Below are 22,608 nucleotides of genomic sequence, written 5' to 3' on the forward strand. Positions count from 1 at the left end.
CCAGGAAAGCCTCCAGTTAAAGACAGAGCTCCCATGGTGCCTGCGATCAATCCGAGATGTTTGTGCAGGTCTGAGACCTCCCTGAGCAATGTCCTTGTGTCCGGAAGCCCACACCAGGTGCCCTCTAGCCATTCAATGGCGCTCAGTCCCTGAACCTGCCCTCAAGGGGCTCACAGTCTACAGAAGAGGCAGAGAATAGGGACAGGTGGCCCTCACTGATGGTGACGTGACCACCCAGCTGCCGTCAGGAATGGCTCCTCAGAGCCGGGGCTGCCCAAGCAGGGTCCTGCAGGATGAGGGGTCTCCAGGCGGCAGGAGCCATGCATACACTCAGCAGAAGGGCCACAGAGGAGAAGGCGGCCAGGGGCTGTGGAGGCAGGAGGAGGCCAGAGACCTTGGGTCTGGCTATGTCAGGTGGTAGACATGGAGGGGAGAGACAGGCGATCCAAAGAGAGGCCACTGGGGCTGGTGATGGGACCCCGGGAACTGTGGTGATCCATAAAGGGCCAGAGAATGCAGCTAGTGCTGAGGGCTGGCCCAGGGTACAGGACAGGGCTGGGCCGGGCTGCAGTGGGTTACCGCTGCCCGACCTTCACTTGGTGGACCCTGCAAGTAGGTCAGACAGGCCGGACAGAGCTCAGCCTGGAGGCCAGGAGGCGCCAGCCTCGTGCCAATCTCCAGATCCCGGCTGCTGATAACCCAGCCCCTGCCAACCCCTCCTCCCACCCTGCCCCCACCACTGCTCCTTCCTGTTAGCCTCCCCGCCAAGGACCCCAAGGGGAGCTGGAGGGGCTCCCCTTCTCAGCCCTCTGCAACTAAAAGGGAACCTACTTGAGAAGAGACCGTCCTCACCCTGCCTGGGGCCCAGAGAGGGCCAAGGTGAGGGTAAAGAGTGGACATGGAAGGACCCTCCCCCTCTCCTCCTCCTGGCCCTGTCGCTGTTCCTCACCCAGGTCTCCTTCCAGGTCCCCATCTCCAAGTCCCCAAGCAGGGGCCTTGGGTTCACCTCCAACCAAAGGAGCAGCAGAGTGGGTCCTGAGCATGCGGCCAGGAGTCCTCACATCTCTGGCTGCCGAGCCCCATATGAAGCCACCGGCTCATCCGGCCCCTTCCAGGACCCACAGTGGAACCTGGGCTGACTGCCCTCATGGGCCTGTGGGCAGCAACTCACATTGCAACCTCATGAATAACTCAGCACCTCCTGCTGCCTACATCTCTGAGGAAGCCTGGTCCTCTGGGCCCCCTCCCCCTTGCAACCATTGCTTTAAACTTTAATAGGCTGAAGCTCAGTGGCAGCCAAGCAGGCTCCAGGGACCTGGGGCAGGATGTCCTGGGCAGGGGAGCTCAGGCGGAGCTCTCCTGAGAGGAGGCTGGCAGGCGAACCCCCGGGGCGCAGGCCCAGCTCTCCAGAGTTCTGGCAGCCAAGGCCGGATGTGGTCAGGCAGGAATCCTGAGAGTGGCTTCCAGCTTCAGGGGCCTATAGGGGAGGAAGAGTAAGCTGGGGTGACCTGGGAGAGATCCTCGCTCAAGGTGGGGACCCTGAGACTGTGGTGGGATAGGGTTGCAGATAAACCCAAACGTTAGCAGCCCAGAATCTTACTGCCCAGAGACTCTCTTCCTGCAAGTGAAGCTCCAGCAAGGAGACATCCAAGAGGACCGAGACCTCCAGAGCTGTTTCGGGGACAGGCTCGGCTGGTGGAGGCAGTGCCCTGGGTAGGCCTGCATGGACATCCCCATCAGCAGCAGAGACTTCCGCTGCCTGCAGCTGGCCTGTGTGGCCCTCGGCCTCGTGGCTGGCAGCATCATCATCGGCGTCTCCATCTCCAAAGCTGCAGCTGCCGTGGGCGGGATCTTTATTGGCGCTGCTGGTCTGGGTGAGAAGGTGCTGGGCTCAGAGAGGGAGCTGGGGCGGGGGTGGGGGGTGGGTGAGGGGACCACAGCCAGGTGAACAAGAAATGGAGGGAAGAGCTGGGTCATCAGGAATCAGTTGGGGAGGATAGAAGTTGGAGGTGTGAGCAAGGCAGCCATCAGGGGTACAGGGAGGGAGAGGGAGGCTGGGGTGAGATTCCCACAGCACACTGCAGGGGTGAGGAGGCGTGGAGCAGGAGCTGGTGAACACTGCTCTCGGGCCACTCCTGCTCCGGTTCCCCAGTCCCAAGCCCTGGGCTCTTGAGTTAGTGTTAGGACTCATAAGCTTGTTCCGGATGAGTTGGTGGGGGGTGGGTAGAGAAGGACAGAGGTCTCTGTGGGACCCCCCTTGAGCCCTGACAGGATCCAGCTCAGACAAAGGGTTTCCTTTTCTTTCCTGGAATGTTGCCATAGCAGATCTGTCTATCCAGGCATCTGTCTGTCTGTCCGAGCCAGGCCCACTGATATCCCCACAGTGGTGCTAGGTAAATCCCACATCCCCTCCACCATCCGGGGCATGGGCAGAACCAGAAGCACCAGGTCAGTGGGCTCTGGCATCTGCACCTGTGAATTCAGGCCAGGGGCCAAAACCTTGGGAGTGACAGAGCAGGACCCATTCTTCCACGACCCCCTCCCCAGCTCACTGAGGAGCCTCCAGTCCTGCCCTTGGGAGCCCTAGGGGAGGGTGGGGAACCAGAGCTGGGGGGTGCCAATGGGCCCATTTCCAGCTGCAGAGGAAGGAAGAAACCAACCTGCCATCGCCCGGGCAGGGTGGAGCCAGGAGCCTGGGCCTTCACAGCCAGTAGCCCCTTCCCCCAAAGGCGCTGCTCCCCACCCCCTCCTGGGGCTGGATGTTGGGGAATGCCCCCCACTGGCGCACACACTCACAGGCTACATTCACACACCCACAGTCCCAACCCTGCTCACTCATGCTGCTCCCATGCACACCCATAGCCCAGCCCCAGCTTCATACAGCTTGCCCTAAACAGGCTCCCTCCTCACCATGGAACCCTTCCATGTCTCTCTTCTTAGGGCTCCTCATCTTGGCCTACCCTTTCCTGAAGTCTCGGTTCAACCTGGACCACATCCTGCCCACGATAGGTGAGTCCTCTCCCCCATCCCCACCTCCGCCAAGAACTGCGTGAGACCCTCTGTGTGTAAGTCTGCAGCCCACTGTGCAGTGCAGCCAAGCCCACATGTGTGACTGTACTGGCTGCGTGTGTTAGAGATGCTGTGTGTGTGTGTGTGTGTGTGGTGTAGGCATTGTTGTGACTGCACACAGACTCCAGCCTTCCACTAAGTCCCTGAACCGGCTCAGAACACCTGGAACCCCCATCTCCCCTGATAAGTTCTTCTTCTTCCCCAAAGCCTCCGAGATCTCCAGATAACCCTACTTCATCCCTGAGCTTCCATGAAGACCCTCTAGCTCCCTTGAGACCTCAGGACCCTGGATAGCTCCTCACCTCATTCAGCTCCCCACATAGGTGCTCCCATCTTCGTCAGCCCTACACATTCATCCCCAGTTCTCCCTAAGACCCCCCACCTCCTTAAGTATCTGCTGTCTTCTCCTTCAAGGGCCCATTTCTTCCACCTTTGTTCCCCTCCCCAAATCTGCGCAGATCATGTGGGAGATGTAAAGGAAGTAGTGGAGCAAAGACAGCAGCCAGGATGGGGAGTAGACAACCGGAAGGACTTCCCTTCCTGTAGCTGGACTTGATTTGAGAATGGCTTAGTAACCACAGGGCTTGGGGTGCTCTCATCCTACAGGGAGCCTGAGAATCCACCCCCAGCCAGGGGCTGACCATGGGGAGGGAAGATCCAGCACCAATGGAAATAAAGAGGGTAAGTTCCAGAAATTCCAGAGTCTACCTTCCACCTTCCCCTCTGGATACACAGCCCAGAGAAGCCACCATGATGGAAGTGCAAAGAGGGCTTCTCCAATCACAGGGAGGCAGAAGTGTTGCATAGTTCTTCCACAAGCTTAGTCAAGATGCTTCTTGCTCCCAGCGAGTTCAGCCCCTCTGGTCCCCAAGATTTCTCTGTCAGGCCCAGTACAGCACCACGCCACCCTCCCTCCCCCAGCCCAATATCCGGTCATCTTCTCACTCTCCTCTCCCATAGTGGAATCCAACTCTCAGAGCTGGTACCCGAAACTGGGCATCTCCTTCCTCCTCCATCCCACCACACTGGAAAATTCCAGGGCAAGAGTTTCTCAAAGGTGCCCCCGCCCCCAGTGTCTGCCGCCCACGGTAGGATGCTGAGCACTCAGCAAAAGGTTCCATCCCAGACACTGTTCCAGGCACTTTCCATATGTTGATTTGCTTCATTCTCAGAACAGCCATATGAGGCAGGTCCTATAATTAGCCCCACTTTATACAATGGGGCAACTGAGGCCCAAATTGCCAACATCTGTTGGACCATTGAAAAAGCAAGAAAGTTCCACAAAAACATTTACTTCTGTTTTATTGACTATGCCAAAGACTTTGACTGTGTGGATCATAACAAACTGTGGAAAACTCTTAAAGAAATGGAAATACCAGACCACCTTACCTGCCTCCTGAGATATCTGTATGCAGGTCAAGAAGCAACAGTTAGAACTGGACATGGAACAACAGACTGGTTCCAAATTGTGAAAGGAGTACATCAAGGCTGTATATTGTCACTCTGCTTGTTTAACTTCTATGCAGAGTACATCATGAGAAATGCTGGGCTGAATGAAGCACAAACTGGAATCAAGATTGCTGGGAGAAATATCAATACCTCAGATATGCAGATGACACCACCCTTATGGCAGAAAGTGAAGAAGAACTAAAGAGCCTCTTGATGAAAGTGAAAGAGGAGAGTGAAAAAGTTGGCTTAAAACTCAACATTCAAAAAACTAAGATCATGGCACTCAGTCCCATCACTTCATGGCAAATAGATTGGAAAACAATGGAAATAGTGAGAGACTTTATTTTGGGGGCCTCCAAAATCACTGCAGATGGTGACTGCAGCCATGAAATTAAAAGACGCTTACTCCTTGGAAGAAAAGTTATGACCAACCTAGACAGCATATTAAAAAGCCAAAGACATTACTTTGCTGACAAAGGTCCATCTAGTCAAAGCTATGGTTTTTCCAGTAGTCATGTATGGATGTGAGAGCTGAACTATAAAGAAAGCTGAGTGCCGAAGAATTGATACTTTTGAACTGTGGTTTTGGAGAAAACTCTTGAGAGTCCCTTGGACTGCAAGAAGATCAAACCAGTCCATCCTAAAGGAAATCAGTCCTGAATATTCAGTCCTGAATATTGGAAGGACTGATGTTGAAGCTGAAACTCTAATCCTTTGGCCACCTGATGCAAAGAACTGACTCATTGGAAAAGACCCTGATGCTGGGAAAGATTGAAGGCAGGAGGAGAAGGGGACAACAGAGGATGAGATGGCTGGATGGCATCACTGACTCGATGGCCATGAGTTTGAGCAAGCTCCAGGAGTTGGTGATGGACAGGGAAGCCTGGTGTGCTGCAGTCCATGGGGTCGCAAAGAGTCTGACATGACTGAGCGACTGAACTGAACTGACTGAGGCCCAGGGAGGTTATGAGACTCAACCGGGAAGTGGTGGGGCCAGAAACCAGGCCGTCAGCCCCCAGTCCTGCCTCTAACTCCCACACTATGTTGCTGTCCTGTTGAAGGGCTACTCTGACCATCCATGTCTCTTTAAACCAGGCTGCCCCCCCAAGACTCCCTCCCTCCCCATTCTATCCTCTCTGACCCCAGGTCCCTCTGGGAGGTTCTGACCCAGAATCTGTCCACTCAGCCACTCTGTCCTGGTCTCTCCCACAGGAGCCCGTAGCAGCCTGTCCACCGTGAGCAGAACCCTGGAGAAGCTGAAGGCTGGGGGCCGGGGGACTGGGGAGGGCTGAGGCAGGGGCTGAGGGGTTGCCCCCTGCCCTGCACTCTCTTCCCCCTGCTCCCCCAGTCTCAGAGCCTGCCTGGATCCGAACCTGAGAAGAGCTTCTGGAGACGCCAGACCTGCATCCGCAAAAGCCATTGGAAATGGATTCCTGTGATGGGCGGGGCTGGGACCAAGGTGTCTCTAGTTTCAGAAGGCTCTTGACCTGGATCTTCTCTCTGGACGGCAGCTCAGCTTTCTTCCCTTTCTGATCTCCTGACTGGCGTCTCTAGAATGTGGGGCCCAGTGATGCCCCAGTCCCTTGCTCCAGCCTGGCCAGGGAAGTGAGCTACAAGCCCTCAGGAACCACAGCCGGGCTTTGAGCCCTCAGCCCCGAAGGCCTGGCCCTGGGCCTCAAGAATTCACTGGCTGGATGGAGGGGCCGGACCAGACTCTTCTGAATATCAGAAGCTCTGAACCACTCCTCAGGGACAGGCCCCGAGCAGCAGTGAACCAGACAAGGGGCAGAGCTTGGAAAAACGAAATGGCCACTGCCTTGACAGGAGCCCAGGAGGCAAGGCCGGGAGGCTTTTAGGAGGAGGCGGCTCCTGAGCTGACCCCTGTGCTGAGACTCCTGGGGTCTGACTCCACTGTTTAAGGCTTTTCAAGATCAGACTGCAGATAAGACCTCCAAGCCTTCCTCTCCTCCCTACCCTCTCACTGCTCCTGAGCAACCTAAATGCATCCGAGCTTCCAAGCCCTGGCGCTGCGAAGCCCTGGCCCGTGTTCTGGATGCCCCCTACTCGTGCCTCTCTGCCTATCAAACCTCCACCTCTGAAGGCCCCCTTCCAAGTGTCCCTCAACCACAATGCCCTCCACGTCCTCTTCCACCAGCCCGTCTCCCTCTCTCAACACTCTCCAGACAGGTTGAAATCTCCTTTTTCACAAAACAATTACTAATTTTGTTTAAACCTACTGCCTATTGCCCTTTTCCAGTTAGCATAAGCGTAGACAGTAAATGCTCGATAAATGTCGCTGCTGCTTCTGCTGCTAAGTTGCTTCAGTCGTGTCCGACTCTGTGCGACCCCAGAGACGGCAGCCCACCAGGCTCCCCCGTCCCTGGGATTCTCCAGGCAAGAACACTGAAGTGGGTTGCCATTTCCTTCTCCAATGCATGAAAGTGAAAAGTGAAAGTGAAGTCGCTCAGTTGTGTCGACTCCTTGCGACCCCATGGACTGACCCCATGGAGCCCTCCAGGCTCCTCCGCCCATGGGAGTTTCCAGGCAAGAGTACTGGAGTGGGATGCCATGGCCTTCTCTGTAAATGTTAAATGGCTTCAGTTTGATGGAGAAACAATTCCCTAGGCTATCCCTGGAAAGCCACTTCAGGCTCCACGTATTCACAGGGTTTGGGGCCGCAGACCTGACCAGTACGTGACTGTGCAGAAAACATTGCTCCTCCCTCCCCACTGCTCCTCACACGCCTGTGCCCTCAAAGTGACCTCTGAGCAGACTTCTGCTCCATGTGGCTCCTGTACTGGTTGGTGAGCCGAAGACAAGGTATGAAGAGTCTCATTCTCCAAGGATCACTGCAAATGACGCCTCCTCTTGGAAGCCTCCCCTGATTCTCTGTGCTCCATCACAGCCCACAGCACTCTGAGTGGCCTCTATTTCCCCCCTTCATTAAAGTAGGGAGCTGACAGCCAGACACATGGAAAGTTCCCAGTGGATGTTGGAAAATTACACCAAAAGTAGCAGAGACCATCCAATTGTACAGATGGGAAAGTTGAGGCTCTGCAGGAAAAAGAATCAAGTCCCACAGTGAGAGATTGTGGAGCCAGACCTCGCATTCAGGATCCTTCTCTCTACCTCCGAAAGCTCTACCCTCTGCTGCCCTCTGCACAGGCCCCAGGGACCAATGCCCTGACCACAGTGGGATAGAGCTCCATGGATAGAATCAGTTGCCCAAATGCTGGTGGGCTGGGGAGTGTTTGGTTCCTCCAGCCCAAGGGAAGTCAACATTCCCCTCCTTCCATTTCCCTCCTTTTCACGTCCCTCCTGCCTGCCCCATGCCCCTTCTCCTTCCCCTCAACATCATCATCATGAACAATAATTCAGATCTGGTTTCTTTGATCAATAAGGAAACCCTTCCTCCGGTCCATCTTCAGTCTTCACCAGCAACGCCCCAAAGAGATGCCCAGGGGTGGATGGGATAGAAGTGGGGAAGGGGGATCCTGAGCCATGGGGATTGTGGTCCCCACCTCGCCCACCATCAACCCTTCCCAGACATGATCTCCCCCAGGCTGGCCTATGGTATCCCAGATGCCTGACAGGGCCAGATACAGAGCAGTGCTGGGGATCAGAGTGCAATAAATTAAGAAATGAACACATGAAAAGGCTAGAGCTACGTCCATTGAGGAAGAACTGTGTGGGGGCTCAAAGGACTCTTGAAGCTCTGGGAGTTCTCCAGGCCTGGGCCTGTTTCTTCTCTTTCCCTGCCCCGGGCTTCCTGAGTCCTCCCTTCCCCCCAGTCCAGGTGAGTGTCTGCATACCTCCTTCCCAACTGACAACCCCCCACCCCTGACCTCCCCCACCTCCTCAACCTGGTCACGAGTGGCCACATGGAGTCACTGCCTTCTCCCCATGCATGCTTTGGAAGGAGGTGAGGTTGGGCCTAGCAGGCAGGGATGGTGTGGTGGGCAGTGTGATGGGAAAGCGCCCCTTCCCCTCTGAACAGATCCAGAACCCTCCATTCAGCATGGGAGTGAGGGGACAGAGAGAGGTCTTTGGACCCAGCTCTTTCAGCAGTCTATTCAATAAATGAAATTAGTTCTGTCCAGTAGCCTCACTCACCTCAGCTGTGGCTGTGCTGGCCAGTCTTGGACTGAGTGCTGAGAATATACCAAAGGTGGGGGGTGCTGGGTCCAGGCAGCCCCTTGGAAGTCACATCCCCATTGGGTCAACCCTGAGGACTGGAGTCTGTGCCTGTGATAAGACTCATGTCCTGGTTCTGTGCAACCCCTCACCAGGTGAGGGGCAGAGGAGGTGAACCAGAGACTGAAACCTGGAGCCACAGTTTCTTCATCCACATATGGAAGGGTAGTGGCCCCTCCCAGACCACTATCAGGAGGAAGGTTGCCTGGCATGTGATTCACAACAGGGCGGATTTATGAATGGATAAGTGAATGAATGAAGAGGGGGTTGGAGATGCTCCTCCAGCTGAACTCCCCAGATCCTGGAAAATCAGCACCTCAGACTCCCACAGTCCTTTCCAACACAGTCCAGCCTGGAGGCGCTGGTGCCCAGCACTCCCTCCTCCCACTCCCTCCTCCACCCTCTAAGAAACCCTTACAAATCCCACCAGGAGCTCTATAAGGGGCTCACGACCACAGCTCTTTCTACGGTGCAGGATTGGTGGAGGGTGATTGGAGAAAGTGTGCTGAAAAGAAGACTCATGTCTGGAAAAATCTTCCTGCTCCCACAGTTCCATCCCCCTCCCCCGCCCAGGGTGGGGAATCTTCCGCAGACTGAAGACAGAGCCAATGCCAGCTACACCTCTCACTCCAGAGTGAATGGCAAGGTATCCATCCCGGACTCCGACTCCAGAAGTCCAGACTGGAGAGCGTGTGGGCGGCTGGGAGTTCACTGCCAGGCGCTTGAAAAGCGTGAAACCTAGAAACGGGGAAGGGAGAAGGGCGGCGCGGAGCTGGAGCCAGAGAGGAGAGGAGACGGTGCGCACGATGATCCGTGGGGGCTCAAAGGGAGCAGAGGAGCCGCCACGACGCTGAGAGGGACGCTCAGAACCTGCGCAGCCCGCAGCCTGCCACTGGCCCCTCCCAGTCCCTGGGGGCTGCTCCCTGGCGCCCTCCTTCCCCCGCCCACCCGCTAAGCCCGGGATCTGCAAGCAGTCAACCAGGTGAGTGAGGGGGACCAGCGGCCACTGCCCTATCCAGCCCCATCAAGTGGGCGCCCCTTGGCTGCCCTGCTCTCTAGGGATCCTTCCTCCCTTGAAGGGCCCCAGGCAAAACAAACCAAGAAGTGTTCATTGAACTGGCTCAGGCAAGTGCAAGCTACAGGTGTTGGGGGAGGCTGGAGAGAAGGCAAGAGGAGGGCAGGAGAGGGGAGAAGATGAGGAGGGTAGCTTTAGAACTAGAGGGGGTATTCCAGCCAGTCCTAAACCCCAGAGGAACTGAGTAGCAGCAGACAAGACGGCAAGGACCTGTACCTTGAGCACAGTCCTCTGGAAAGAGATGAGAACAACAGAGAGGGTAAACAGGAGAAGGGGGACGCACAGCATGGAGAGGCTGCCTTGGGCCCCTCTGCTCTGCCCTAACCCCTCCTACTCTTTAACTCAGTAAGAAACTGCCCTAGAATCCACCTCCAGTCCCCACCCACCTGCACACCGCACCCTCCCAAGAAAGTAAGGAGGGAATCAGAGAGAAGTGGGCACAGAGCAACCTCCAAATCAGGAGACAGATAAAGGCAGGTGACAGTGGTCCCTCTGACCTTAACCATTTGTTTAACCAACATTCCCTGGGCACCTGGGGAGACCAGGGGGATGTGGCAGTGAAGAAGGAGGATATAACTCTGATCCTCAAGGTAGACCAGTGGGGGAATGCAGACCTGGACACAGTAGTTCCCCATCACCGAGGCAAAGGAAGTCTTCCTGGAGGAAGTGACGTCCCAGCTGCGCTCTGAACTGGAGTCAGCCAGGTAAAGCAGCAGGAGCAGCATGGTCACCCAGCCACACCTGGTGAGTTCAGCTCCACTCCATCAAAATCGAGAGGGTGGCCTAGAGGGAGCCAGGGCTGGGAAAGCCCAGGAGGGGTTCCCTCGGGAGGGGGAGGGGAGGAGAGCTTCGTGGGGTAGCAGTGAGACTAGAGAGGAAGAGATGGGCTCTAGAGACCCCTGGAGGGAAGCGCCTACAGGGCTGGTGTCGGACAAGAGGGGAAATGTGTGGAGGACAATCCAGGGGAGGAGGAGCAAGAATGAAGCTGGGTCTCTGGCTGTCAGTCTGGGCTTTGTGGGAGAGTATGAAGTTTAAGAGGCCTGTTTCCAAGAGGAGGAGAATGTTTCCAGGGAGGAGGGTCCAGCAGGTCCAGAGCTGTGGAGAGGTCACGAACAATCTTCACTGGATTCAGCAACGAGGAGGCAGCTGGTGGCCTTGGAGCCAGCAGTCAAGTGTGGTGGCGCAGAAGCCATATGGGAGTGGATTGATCTTTGAGAAGGAGGTAAAGTAGGGGTGTAGCCAGCGCTCCCAAGAAGGGGGTGGGCGAGGTTAAATGGAGGCAGATGTGGGGGAGATGGGGGCTTTGTTTGGTTTCAAGAGGAAGAGGCTTGAGTGCCTCCAGGAGGAGACGCAGGTGTGGTGAGGGGGTGATGGGGGATGTCATCCCTGGGAGCCTTGAGGGCTGCCAGAGTCAAACCAAAGACAGGGATGCACAAAGGCCCTGCCACCTAGGAGCTGATCTTCTTTTCACCTACAAAGCTTCGCAGTTTGGGCACAAATGTGGAGGAGGCAGAAAGCTGGACCCATGCAGAGTTGAGGCATCTCTGGCAGCTTTGACAGAAGGACAAAGGAACAAGTTGCAAGACACGGTAAACTGCAAGAGATTAAGCAAAGTGAGGCAATGTGGGTTCTCGGGTGGATGCATAGAGAAGCAGAGACAAGAGGCTCATGGAGAAAAAGCAGAGTTCCAGGATGGCCTTAGATCAGAGCACAGTTACAGCTGGAGGCTGTGCAGTCATGGTGAGGAGCACAGGTATAGAAAACACACAGCCTAAGATTTTTTTAATATAATTTTATTTATTATTTCTGGCTGTGCTGGGTTGTCCTTGCTGCGCAGGCTTTCTCTAGGTGCAGCGTGCAGACTTCTTGTTGTGGCAGCCTCTCTTGTCGCAGAACACAGGGCTTCAGTAGTTTTGGTGTGGCTCTGGAGCTCAATAGCTGTGGTGCATGGGCTTGATTGGCATGTGGGATCTTCCTGGATCAGGGCTCAAACCTGTGTCTCCTGCAGTGGCAAGCAGATTCTTTACCACTGAGCCACCAGGGAAGCCCCACACAGCCTAGGTTTGAGTCCCAAAACTGCCACTTATTATCACCATGTCTGTGACCTTGGGCAAGTGACTCAACCTCTCTGAGCCTCTTTGTCCCCATCCAAAGCTGAAGATGGCAATAGCATCTATCTATAGGGTTGTCACAGGGCTTAAATGAGTTAATGATATAAAAGGCCTGGCATGCTGCAGTCCACGGGGCTGCAAAGAACTGGACATGACTGGGCAACTGAACAACAACAACGATATAAAAGACTTAAACCAGTGTTTGGCACATGGCAGCGCTGTACAGGTGTTTCTATAGTGGTAGCAACAGTTTAGTCAAGAGTGGGATGGCTGGGTTTCTCAGAGGTGAAAGGGTTTCAGGAAGATGACAAAGGTGATGAAGGGAAGGGTACGTGGGGTGGAAGGGAGGAATTGGGAATTGGAGAGGAGGAGCCAAGGCACTAGGAGGGTGCAGGGTGAGGCAGTTGTGCAAAGGTTGCCAAAGCCCCTCAGGGGATTTGCACTGGAGGAGCAAGCGTACATCCCAAAGCCTTGGAAGGAGGTGGGCAGGAAGGGCAGTCCTCTGCAGACAGTCTGCCGTCCATCTCCCTGCTTCCAGGCAGACAGGTCTCCAGGGTGCTTCTGCTGGGCAGCAGCTTCCTCTCACCAGATAGGCAGGCAACAGAGATTGGCTGGCTGGCTGGCTATGTGTTGGCCTGTGTCTTCAGCTCTCAGTGTGTAATGCACCTCTGTGTGTGTTTCTGGGTGTATCCAGCCACTGAGTGTACACATGTGATGTATGTGTGTATATGCGTGCACAAGCACTCAGGGATGAGGATCAAGGCTGCAGGTGTCTGACATAGGAGCTGGGAAACCACACCTCCAGACTTCATTCTCTCTGTTCTCTTGTTTCCAGAGAATCAGTGTGAGCCTGTGTGTGTGTGTGTGTGTCCACGCACACATGAGTCTATTGCCTGGACAGGGTGTAGGGGAGCTCTAGGATTGGCTAGGGAGCGGGTGGTGACAGCTCTGGGGGCTCCCAGGAGGCAGACTTCAGTTGGCAGAAGATGAGAGTTTCCAGGGTAGTGAATAAGCCGGCAATGAGTAATGGTGATGTGGGAGGTTCCCTGAGGATGGAGGTGGGATGGAGGGGGACAATGGGGAGGCCAGGGGAGGGGGCTGGCCCAGACTTTCTGGGATTGAAGGGGAACAGAAGGGCCAAAGCTCAGGGAAATAGAAGGGTTCACAGTGAGGGGTTCAGACTGAGCAAATGAGGCACTTGGTTTCACATGGAGGACAGCGGGCATAGTCCAGTGCCTGATGCTTCGACCAAAGCCCCAGCCCCCTCACCCTCGCCCGGAAGCTCTGGGGCCCTTGCAGCAGGAATCTGGAACCAGGAGACCTGGCAGCTGCCCCCAGTTAAGCAGCTGCTCTAGAACAACACAGACATCCCAGATTCAGGGACTGGGTGGGGGAGGCCGACCTGAAGGGGTTTCAGGCAGAGCCCCCAACCCTAGGAGCTCTGCATCCACGTAACAGAGGACTACCCTCCTTGGGCACCAAGCTTGTTGGCTGGATAGTAATAATCGATTGCTAATTTTTAAAATAATCCAACACCTCTGTACCTTCCAGTAAGCAGAAAGTCTGCTATAGCAAAACAACATGACTTTCAATCTGACAGAGCTGGGTTCAAATCCCAGTTTTACCTGTTACAGCTGAGTAAACCATGTTCTTCTCCTCTCCCAGCCTCAGTTTCTCACTGGGTGAACTGGGTTCAGGACTGCAACAGCTCATAGGGTCATGGTAGTGTTAGTCACTTAGTCGCTCAGTCGCTCAGTCATGTCCAACTCTTAGTGACCCCATGGACTGTGGCCCACCAGGCTCCTCTGTCCATGGAATTCTCCAGGATAAAATACTGGAGTGGGCTGCCATTCCCTTCTCCAGGGGTTCTTCCCAACTCAGGGCTTGAACCCTGTATTTCGGGCTGATTCTTTACCATCTGAGCCACCAGGGAAGCCTCACAGGGTCATAGTAACGATTAAACATGTTAGTGCTGGGAAAGGGCTTAGCACAGAGTCGCTATTCAATGTGAGTGCCCCTCCCCCAAAATCAGAACCCCCCCATCCCCACCCCCGAATCAAGCAGTCAAGCAGCAGGTTGCTTCTGCAGGGCAGGGTAGCGGCAATGACTTAATCACATCCCAAAGCAAAGAATAGCCATATTTCAGATGGATATACCATTTTTTGAGATCTTTTAATATATTGGCAGTAATTTCTGAAGAGGTTTCATGCCCACCCTCACAAACCACTAGCAGCAGGAGGACGGATTCAGAGACAATCACCCAGTTCAACCTTTCCCTTTACATTCAGACAGCAGAGGCCCAGAGAGGGGCCCTGGCCCGCCCGCGTTGCCCCAGCAGACCAAAGTCAAGAACCCTGGTCATCTGAGACACAGTCCCTCGTGTCTGCCTCTGCCCCAAATAGAGTTTATGGCCTGGACTCCCAAATAGAGTCCACATGGTCTCCCAGGCTGAGGTGAGGCAGGGGGCAGTCTGGCTGCCTAACCAGGGTCAGTCAGGCACAGCAAACAGCAGGGGTCAGAGCCCTGACTTTGTGGGAAAAGGCCAGGGTCGGGTCTGGCTTGGCCACAGGCTCCCTCCATGACCTTCCTCACTCCAAATTTCAGTATCACCACTGATGATGGAATTGAACAAGATGATTTCTACAGGTTCAGCAGCTTGGGTGCTCACTAAAATTCAAGATTCAGAGCAATGACCTTCCCTCCTGCTCAGGCAATGGGGTTGAGGACTGGACTCAGGATGAAACAGAGTTTGAAGGGATATTTGAAGCGATAGCAATGGTGCAAACTCGGAGGACCCTGCTTCTGAATTTAAAGACTCCATAGAGAAGGGAATGGTAACCCACTCCAGTATTCTTGCCTAAAAAATAGCATGGACAGAGGAGCCTACTGGGCTATAATCCATGGGGCCACAAAGAGTCAGACACGACTGAGCAACTGAGCTCAATCCTAGAAGTGATGAATGTGACAATCACACATTGGCCAGGAAATCACAAATTGGCCAGGAAATGCAATCATAACATGTGTTCAGAGGGGAGAGTACCAAAACGATTTAGTGGATAGCACCAGTGACACCCACAGCAGAGCAAGCCAGAGCACCCACCGCAAAACAGCACCCAACAGCCCCACCTGGAGGGCTACAGTCCACCAGACAGAAAGGGTAGTGCAGACGGAATTGCAACAGCTGAACAACTGCAACACCGCCCCTGTGTGCCCTAGATCCCAATTAGCCAGGGTGGAGGCAGCTTCAGGGGGCTTCCCTGGTGGCTCAGATGGTAAAGAATCCGCCTGCAATACAGGAGACCTGGGTTCAATCCTTGGTTGAGAAGAAGATCCCCTGGAGGAGGGCATGGTAACCCCCTCCAGTATTCCTGCCTGGAGAATCCCCATGGTCAGAGGAGCCTGGCGGGCTACAGTCCATAGGGTCGCAAAGAGTTGGACAGGACTGAGCAACTAAGCACAGCACAGCACAGGCAATTTCAGGAATCAGCCCAGCACCCATCTGCCCTTAGCCTATTCTCTGCCTAGGGTGGAGACTCTGGGAGTAGTCTGTCTTCCAGAGTTAGTGCTGCCTCCTAGGAGCAGATAAGAATCACTTCTTGGCAATTAGCCCCTGGAAGCTTAGCTCTTGGGCAGGTATTTGCTTTAGTTGGACTGAGCCATGAAATTAAAAGATGCTTACTCCTTAGAAGGAAAGTCATGACCAACCTAGACAGCATGTTAAAAAGCAGAGACATTAGTTTGCCAACAAAGGTCCGTCTAGTCAAGGCTGTGGTTTTTCCAGTAGTCATGTATGGATGTGAGAGTTGGACTATAAAGAAAGCTGAGCACCGAAGAATTGATGTTTTTGAACTGTGGTGTTGGAGAAGACTCTTGAGAGTCCCTTGGACTGCAAGGAGAGCCAACCAGTCCATCTTAAAGGAGATCAGTCCTGGGTGTTCATTGGAAGGACTGATGTTGAAGCTGAAACTCCAATACTTTGGCCACCTGATGCGAAGAGCTGACTCATTGGAAAAGACCCTGATGCTGGGAAAGATTGAGGGCAGGAGGAGAAGGGGATGACAGAGGATGAGATGGTTGGATGGCATCACCGACTCAATGGACATGGGTTTGGGTGGACTCTGGGAGTTGGTGATGGACAGGGAGGCCAGGAGTGCTGCGGTTCATGGAGTCACAAAGAGTCGGACACGACCGAGTGACTGAGCTGAACTTAGTGTACTAAGCCAAGGAAAGAGCAAAGTGAGTTTACCTTCCTTAAGAGATACACAAAGCACACCCTGTCGCTGCTGGCATGCTAATTACAGGAGCTTATTTACAAAGCCTGTGCCCTGTGCTTCAGTCATTCAATAAGCACTTAGCAAACCTAGCAGTGTCCTGGGTTGAGAACTTGTGCTTGGGGATCAGGACACCAGTCTTCAAATCCTGGCACCACCACTGATACTCTTGGCCTTGGGAAACTTGAATCTTTCTGTACCTTAAAATCCTCATATATAAAATGGGGATATGACAATAATGCTTAATCACATTCTGTGAAAATTAAATTACATGTTATTACAAAGTGCTCAACATAACACAACTAACTTAGTCAGCAATTTAAAAATGCTAATTTCAGATTCTCATCTAGACTTTTCTATGGCTAAGAAAGACTAGCCTGTATCAGACCAACTCACTCAATGAGGATAACTAAAAAGGCTGGATTAAACATTTAAGAAATCTGTTCAAAGGCATGGGAGAGCTACCAAGGCAATTGGTAAAGGCCTCGGGCTTCACCAAGTAAAGTAAGGGCTTGAGGGGCCAAGATCTTGAAGAAAAGAGAAGTAGTATTTTATTTCACTTTTTTCCTTAAGGCATTTTCCGGTTTGTAGGGGGCAATGGTGACCATGGAGTTGGGAAGTCAGAATTGGGATTTAGGGCTGAAAAAGGTGAAAGGCCCTGTTAAACACCTCCAGTTTTTAATTGGGAGCCCAAAAGACTATCTTCTAGGAATACTGGTTAAACAGATATAGACCAGACTCAGGAAGACTGAACCATAGCTCGAAGTCAATGCAATAACAGATTGGGTTAGGGTGGCCTGTCCCTTCTTCAGCTGTCTGTCAGAAGCAAAAGTAAATCTTCTCTAAAAGGAGATAATATTATCCAGGGCTCAAGCTATCTCTACAATGTTGGGCATTTAATTAAAAAATTATCTAGCATTACAGGAGACAAGACTTAATGACCCAAAACCAAGAGCGATAAAACAGACAATAGAAACAAGAGAGCCAGATGTTGGAGTTTTCAGACACGGACTTCAAAGAGTTTAATACGTTCAAGAAAATACATAAGAGGAAGTTTTTTAGTAGAATACTGGAATTTATGAAATAGAATCAAGTGGCAATTCTAGAACTACAAAGTTATAACAATTGAAATTAAGAACTGAATAGATGGATTTTACAGCAGAGAAGATGCAAGTGAAGACAGGATTAGTGAACTGGATGACAGATGAGTAGAATTAATAGCCAGAGAGAATGGGGTGCGGGGGAGGCGGAACACTAGAAAATATAGAGTAGTGTGTAAGAGACGTGTGGGACAATGCCAAAAGGTTGAACATGTACACAATTAGGGTTCCAGAGGAGAGGCGAGAAAGAATAGAGGAAAAGATAATGGCTGAAATTTTTCCAAAACGGGCAGAAATCAAGGCAGACTGTAGAAGCATCAGGAAGACCACAGAGGATAAAGACAAAGAAAATCTCACCTTGGCACATCATAGTAAAACTGCCAAAACCCAAAGATAAAGAGTCTTCTCTGTAAAAGAAAAAAGAGCCTTGGACCCTCTAGCCACCCAGGCTCCCCTACCTTTGTCCAATGTCAGCTTTCAAGAGTCTGTTGTGAGACGAGCTGAAGGGCTAGACTCCATCCCTCCCTCAGGGGCTCCCTGCATCAGCCTCAGACAGGCCTTTCCCACAGGAAGGACAATGTCAGAAAATGATGAGGTGCAGAAGGGGTGAAATTTGGGAATTTCACAGCACCCTCTGAGGGCAACAGGAAGAAACTTTGGGGATTTACCTCCACATCAACCCCAAGGTCAAAAAAAAAAAAGAAAGAAACAAGATTACCTACTGTGTGAACCAGACCACATGTTCTCTGATTCTGATCTCCCTTTTAGTCTAGCCACTAGACCCAAATCGACTTCCCTCTCTGAGCCTCCATTTCCTCATTTGTAAGATGTGGCTGTTAATAAGTATCAAGCAAGTGTATCATTCAGTGATGTCGTGGATGTGAAAATGCTTTGCAAACTGTAAATTGTTGTACCCCTTCAGTGGTTTCTACTGCCGCCTGGCAGAACCAACAGCTGCAGATTAAAGACAGCAGATGGTTCGTGCAAACAGGGAGCTTCCCAAGGAATCTGTGGTTGGTAGATGCCCTCAAGGGTCAACATACACTTTCTTTGCCAGGATTTTGGGGGTTCTGAATTCCTGCCAGTGTAGTGTGTCAGCCAGGAGCTTCTGGCTGGAGTCCCAGGAAAGCTGCTACTTTCCCTGGTGCCACTTCCCAGCATGGGCCAGGGGAGGGTGCCCTGGAGTCACCAGGTTGAGCAGACCTGGAAATGGCCTCCAAGCCCTCTAAGCTGCTTGGGCCAAGCTGATTCCCACCTGGGTCCAGAGTGACAATGCAAACTGGCCTCACCTTTGCACACCCTGTCATCAAATTCTCTCCAACTCCACTGAATATAGGCTTTGGACTCAGGAAGGACAATTCAGGGCCTGTCCCTGAGGCCCTTCCACCTGAAGGGTGGAAACTGTTCTGATTCCAAACTCAATATGACCAACCCCCCAGATCTGAGGCCTGAGAGCCCCTTCTCTATCAGTCACCACTACAACAACGTGACTAATATGGAATTCTCACTATGTTCTTCATTGTTCTAAGCACGGATTAAGCTTAAAGCATTTAATCATCACCACATCCCATCAGGTAAGTTCTTATAATAGACCCAATTACAGGTGTGAACTGGAGAAGGAAGTGGCAACCCACTCCAGTATCCTTGCCTGGAAAATTCCATGGACGGAGGAGCCTGGCAGGCTACAGTCCACGGGGTCGCAAAGAGTTGGACACAACTGAGCAACTTCACTCACAGGGCTTCCCTGGTGGATCAGCGGTAAAGAACCCACCTGCCAATGCAGGACACACAGGTTCTATTCCTGGGTCGGGAAGATCCCCTGGAGAAGGAAATGGCAACTTACTCCAGTATTCTTGCCTGGAAAATCCCATGGACAGAGAAGCCTGGCAGGCTATCGTCCATGGGGTCACAAAAGATTCAGACATGATTTAGCGACTAACCAACAACAATAGGTGTTAACACTGAAGCACAGAGAGGCCCTGTGTCCAGGTCACGCTCTGTTACTCATCTTGCAAGCTCATCCCAGTGGAGCATGGTTCTGATTACACCCCTCCCACTCCAACTCAGAGCCCTTTTCTGACACCTTTTCACAATTCTAGCACAGCTCCATGGCAATGATCTCATCCTCCAAGGGCCTTAATACCTGTGATTCCATGTTATAGAACAGAATTCTCAAAATAGATGTCTTAAATTCCCCAGACTCTGATGCTTCTGTATGCATTCCCAGAATTCTAGAATCCGATGATAGATCCCACAACCAGTTACAACAAGAAAATTCTAGAAGGGGATCCTAGTACCCAGTGATTGGGCTTTTAAGTCTAGATTCAACAGTATAATCTTGGGGAACTGATGGGGGTAGGATTGGTATCTAATAGAATGTCCAGTCTAGAAGGACCTGGGGCCTTGGGTCTGCTCCAGCCCAACCCATGTAAGGACTGTCCCTTCTCACTTGCCATCTAGAACCTCAGGAGCTCCTCACTGTCACAAGGTCACTCACTGGCCAGGCAGCAGGTCACGAGGTCCTGGCCTTGGATATTGGGTAAATCCATAGATCTCTATGAGCTTCAGTTTCTCCTCTGGACAAGCTGGGGCTAGACCAGGTGGTTTCTAGGGCCTCTATTGCTCAGGGGAGGAAGTTGTCTAAATCCCAAGAGCTGCCCCTGCCGTCTGATTAGGACTACTGATCATGATCATCAGGTAATGAGCACCTAGGCACTGAGCTGAGCACTTTATAGCTATTTACTCATTTAATTGTTTCCCTGGTGGCTCAGACAGTAAAGAATCCACCCACTATGCAGGAGGTCTGGGTTCGTTCCCTGGGTTGGGAATATTCCCTTGGAGGAGGGCATGACAACCCACTCCAGTATTCTTGCCTGGTGAATCCCCATGGACAGGGGAGCCTGTAGGCAACAGTCCACGGGGTCACAAAGAGTTGGACACAACTGAGGGACTAAGCACAGCACTCACTTAATTAGCCCAAGAAGGCTTCCTGGAGGAGAAGAGGTGGAGGGTCTTTGTCTGTCTGGAGGACAAGAGGGAGTGGGGAGGGAGGAAGATAGCAAGAACTGCCACAAGGAAATCCAGGGACGTGGTGGAGAAGCCACTCTTCCCATGTGGGGTGAGCTGTTGCTTCCCAGAGGCAGAGGCGGGAACTTCCCTGGCACTCCAGAGGTTAAGACTCCTGGCTTCCACTGCAAGGGGCCCGAGCCCTGGTCAGGGAAGCTCCGCATGCCCTCGAGGTACGGCAAAAAAAAAAAAAAAAAAAGTCTCACAGAGGCAGAGGCAGGGGCTAGCCAAGATGGCATGACCTCTGCGCTCCCAGGCACTGAACGGAGCCACAGAACCGAGGGTGGGGTGGAAAGCCCAGATGCCCGGCTGACCTCTCCGTGGCTCTCTGCCCACAGGACGACTGTGAGCTGAGCCCCTGACATGTGGGCTGGCCGCGGCCGGCGGCAGGAGGAAGCTGAATGAGTGCCCGGGGTCCCCAGGTCGATGCCGCCCCCAGAGAAGAGCCAGGGGCCTCCGGCCCGGGCGCCCGCGGGCCGCGCTCAGGACCGGCTTCCCGGCCCGGCGTCGCAGGCGCTGTTGTGCGCCTGCGGCCTGTGCTTGCTGCTGGCGGGCGTGAACGTGACGCTGGTGGGCGCCTTCGCCTCCTTCCTCCCCGGACACAACGCGCCCCTCGTCGTGGGGCCGGCGCTGCTCGTGCTGGCGCTCGGCTTCTTCGCGGCCTGCTGTGTGTGTAGCCGCCGCCGCGGCCGCGCGCCCCGTTCGCGCTCGGCGGGGGCTGGGAGTTCCGGACAGGGCGGCGGCGGGCGCGTGGCGCTGGAGATGGAGAGCAGCGAGCGCACGGCGCAGGACACCACGGCCGTGCAGCTTAGCCCCGCCGCCTCGGACGCGTCGTCCGGCCGCTCCAGCCCGGGCCCCGGCCCCTTCGCCCTGGACGCCCCGGCGCCCGCTGCCGTCTACGCACCACGCGCCGACGACGGGGTCCGGCTCGACCTGCCCCGGGAGCGCGTCGCCCCCTAGTGAACTGGGTTCCCGGCCCTGACTTCCCCTGTCCCGGTTCCCTCCCATCAGTGCCATTGAAGAAAAAATAGGGAGGAGGAGAAAGAAAAGAAAAAGGAATTTTTTTACGGGTCCGGGGCTGGGCATAGGTGGCCTCTTCTGTCCCATCTCTGGAACTTCCAGGGTGCGCGGTGGGGAGGGGAATGTGATGACGGTGCCTGGTGCCCGGTACTGACAGCCCTCAAAGGAGGGAGCAATGCCTTGGCCCTTTGAGGGCGGTCTGCTGGGTTCTAGTTGATCTCATTCCCCAGACGTCCCGAACTGGGCTGCTGCACCTTCCCCGCCTCCCACCCGCCACCCATGGCATTTGGGCACTGTGAACAGAGCCACTCTGAGGGGGTTAACTCAGCAAGGCCCTGGAGGGGTGAGAGGAAGCTGGGAGACACGACCCGTCTCGGCCTGGGCGGTCTCCTATGCCCGCCTGCTGTGAAAGGCTGCGAGCTCCCTCCCGCTCCTCCCTGACCTCCTTGTCTCTACCCCAACCTGACCGTTTGGGATTAATGCCGGGGAGGATCTGATCTGAGCCAGATCATCCATAAGGTAGAGCTGGGTTGAGCACATTCCCATCCTTTCTGCTGGTGGCACAGATGGTAAAGAACCCTGCAATGCAGGAGACCCAGGTTCCATCCTCGGGTAGGTAAGATTCCCTGGAGAAGGGACTGGCTACCCACTCCAGTATTTTTGCCCGGAGAATTCCATGGAAAGAGGAGCCTGAGTGAGCTGAGCTACAAACACAGAGCAGGGGGTGCAGGGGGAGATAGGGAGGAGTGGTCAGGAGGCTCCTCCCACCCTGGTCTCCACCCGAACCTCACTGTGCATTCCCCCTATGCCTCGCTCTGCTCCTTAATAAAGCACCTTTGGAGTCAAGTTCTGACTGCAAGACTTCTGATCCTGAACCCTGGAGTCTGCAGTCCTCCCAGCCAGTGCCTGGTGCTTCATCATCTCAACACCAGCTCCTCTTGGAGACCTAGAAGAGAGCCCCAGGAGTGTGTGACTGTGAACAAAAGACTGTCTGAGATTGTGTGTGCCTGTGAACAACTGTGGAAGCAGAGTGTCAGATTGGGCGGGGGGGCGCTGGATGAATATATGAGTGTGACTGTGGGTGAGACGGCCTGGCTATGTGGATGAAATGGGGAGCGTGGGAGTATTTTGGGTGGCACTGTCTGACATCACACCTGTGTGGGAGTGTGTGTGTGTGTGTGTGTGTGTGTGTGGAGGGGGTGTTGTTGAGGGCTGGGTCACCCAGCAGAGATGGTGAGGGAAGAAGGGCTTCC

General features: G+C 53.8%; 2 protein-coding genes across 2 annotated transcripts; both read left to right on the forward strand.

Moving 5' to 3' along the window:
- The first annotated feature begins 1,546 nt into the window (after nucleotides 1-1,546).
- On the forward strand, nucleotides 1,547-5,810 carry KNCN (kinocilin). Its single transcript, XM_006052523.3, has 3 exons — nucleotides 1,547-1,874; nucleotides 3,676-3,750; nucleotides 5,731-5,810. Exons 1-3 carry the CDS (start codon nucleotides 1,724-1,726, stop codon nucleotides 5,808-5,810), a joined length of 306 nt encoding a protein of 101 aa, XP_006052585.1. The 5' UTR covers nucleotides 1,547-1,723.
- Nucleotides 5,811-9,240: 3,430 nt separating this feature from the next.
- TMEM275 (transmembrane protein 275) lies at nucleotides 9,241-22,425 on the forward strand. The gene is made up of 3 exons (XM_025288808.3): nucleotides 9,241-9,694; nucleotides 10,378-10,531; nucleotides 20,674-22,425. The coding sequence occupies exon 3, from the start codon at nucleotides 20,762-20,764 to the stop codon at nucleotides 21,293-21,295; it is 534 nt and encodes a 177-aa protein (XP_025144593.1). The 5' UTR covers nucleotides 9,241-9,694; nucleotides 10,378-10,531; nucleotides 20,674-20,761; the 3' UTR covers nucleotides 21,296-22,425.
- Nucleotides 22,426-22,608: the final 183 nt, after the last annotated feature.

The sequence above is a fragment of the Bubalus bubalis genome, chromosome 6 (assembly GCF_019923935.1).
Source record: "Bubalus bubalis isolate 160015118507 breed Murrah chromosome 6, NDDB_SH_1, whole genome shotgun sequence".
Taxonomy (NCBI): domain Eukaryota; kingdom Metazoa; phylum Chordata; class Mammalia; order Artiodactyla; family Bovidae; genus Bubalus; species Bubalus bubalis.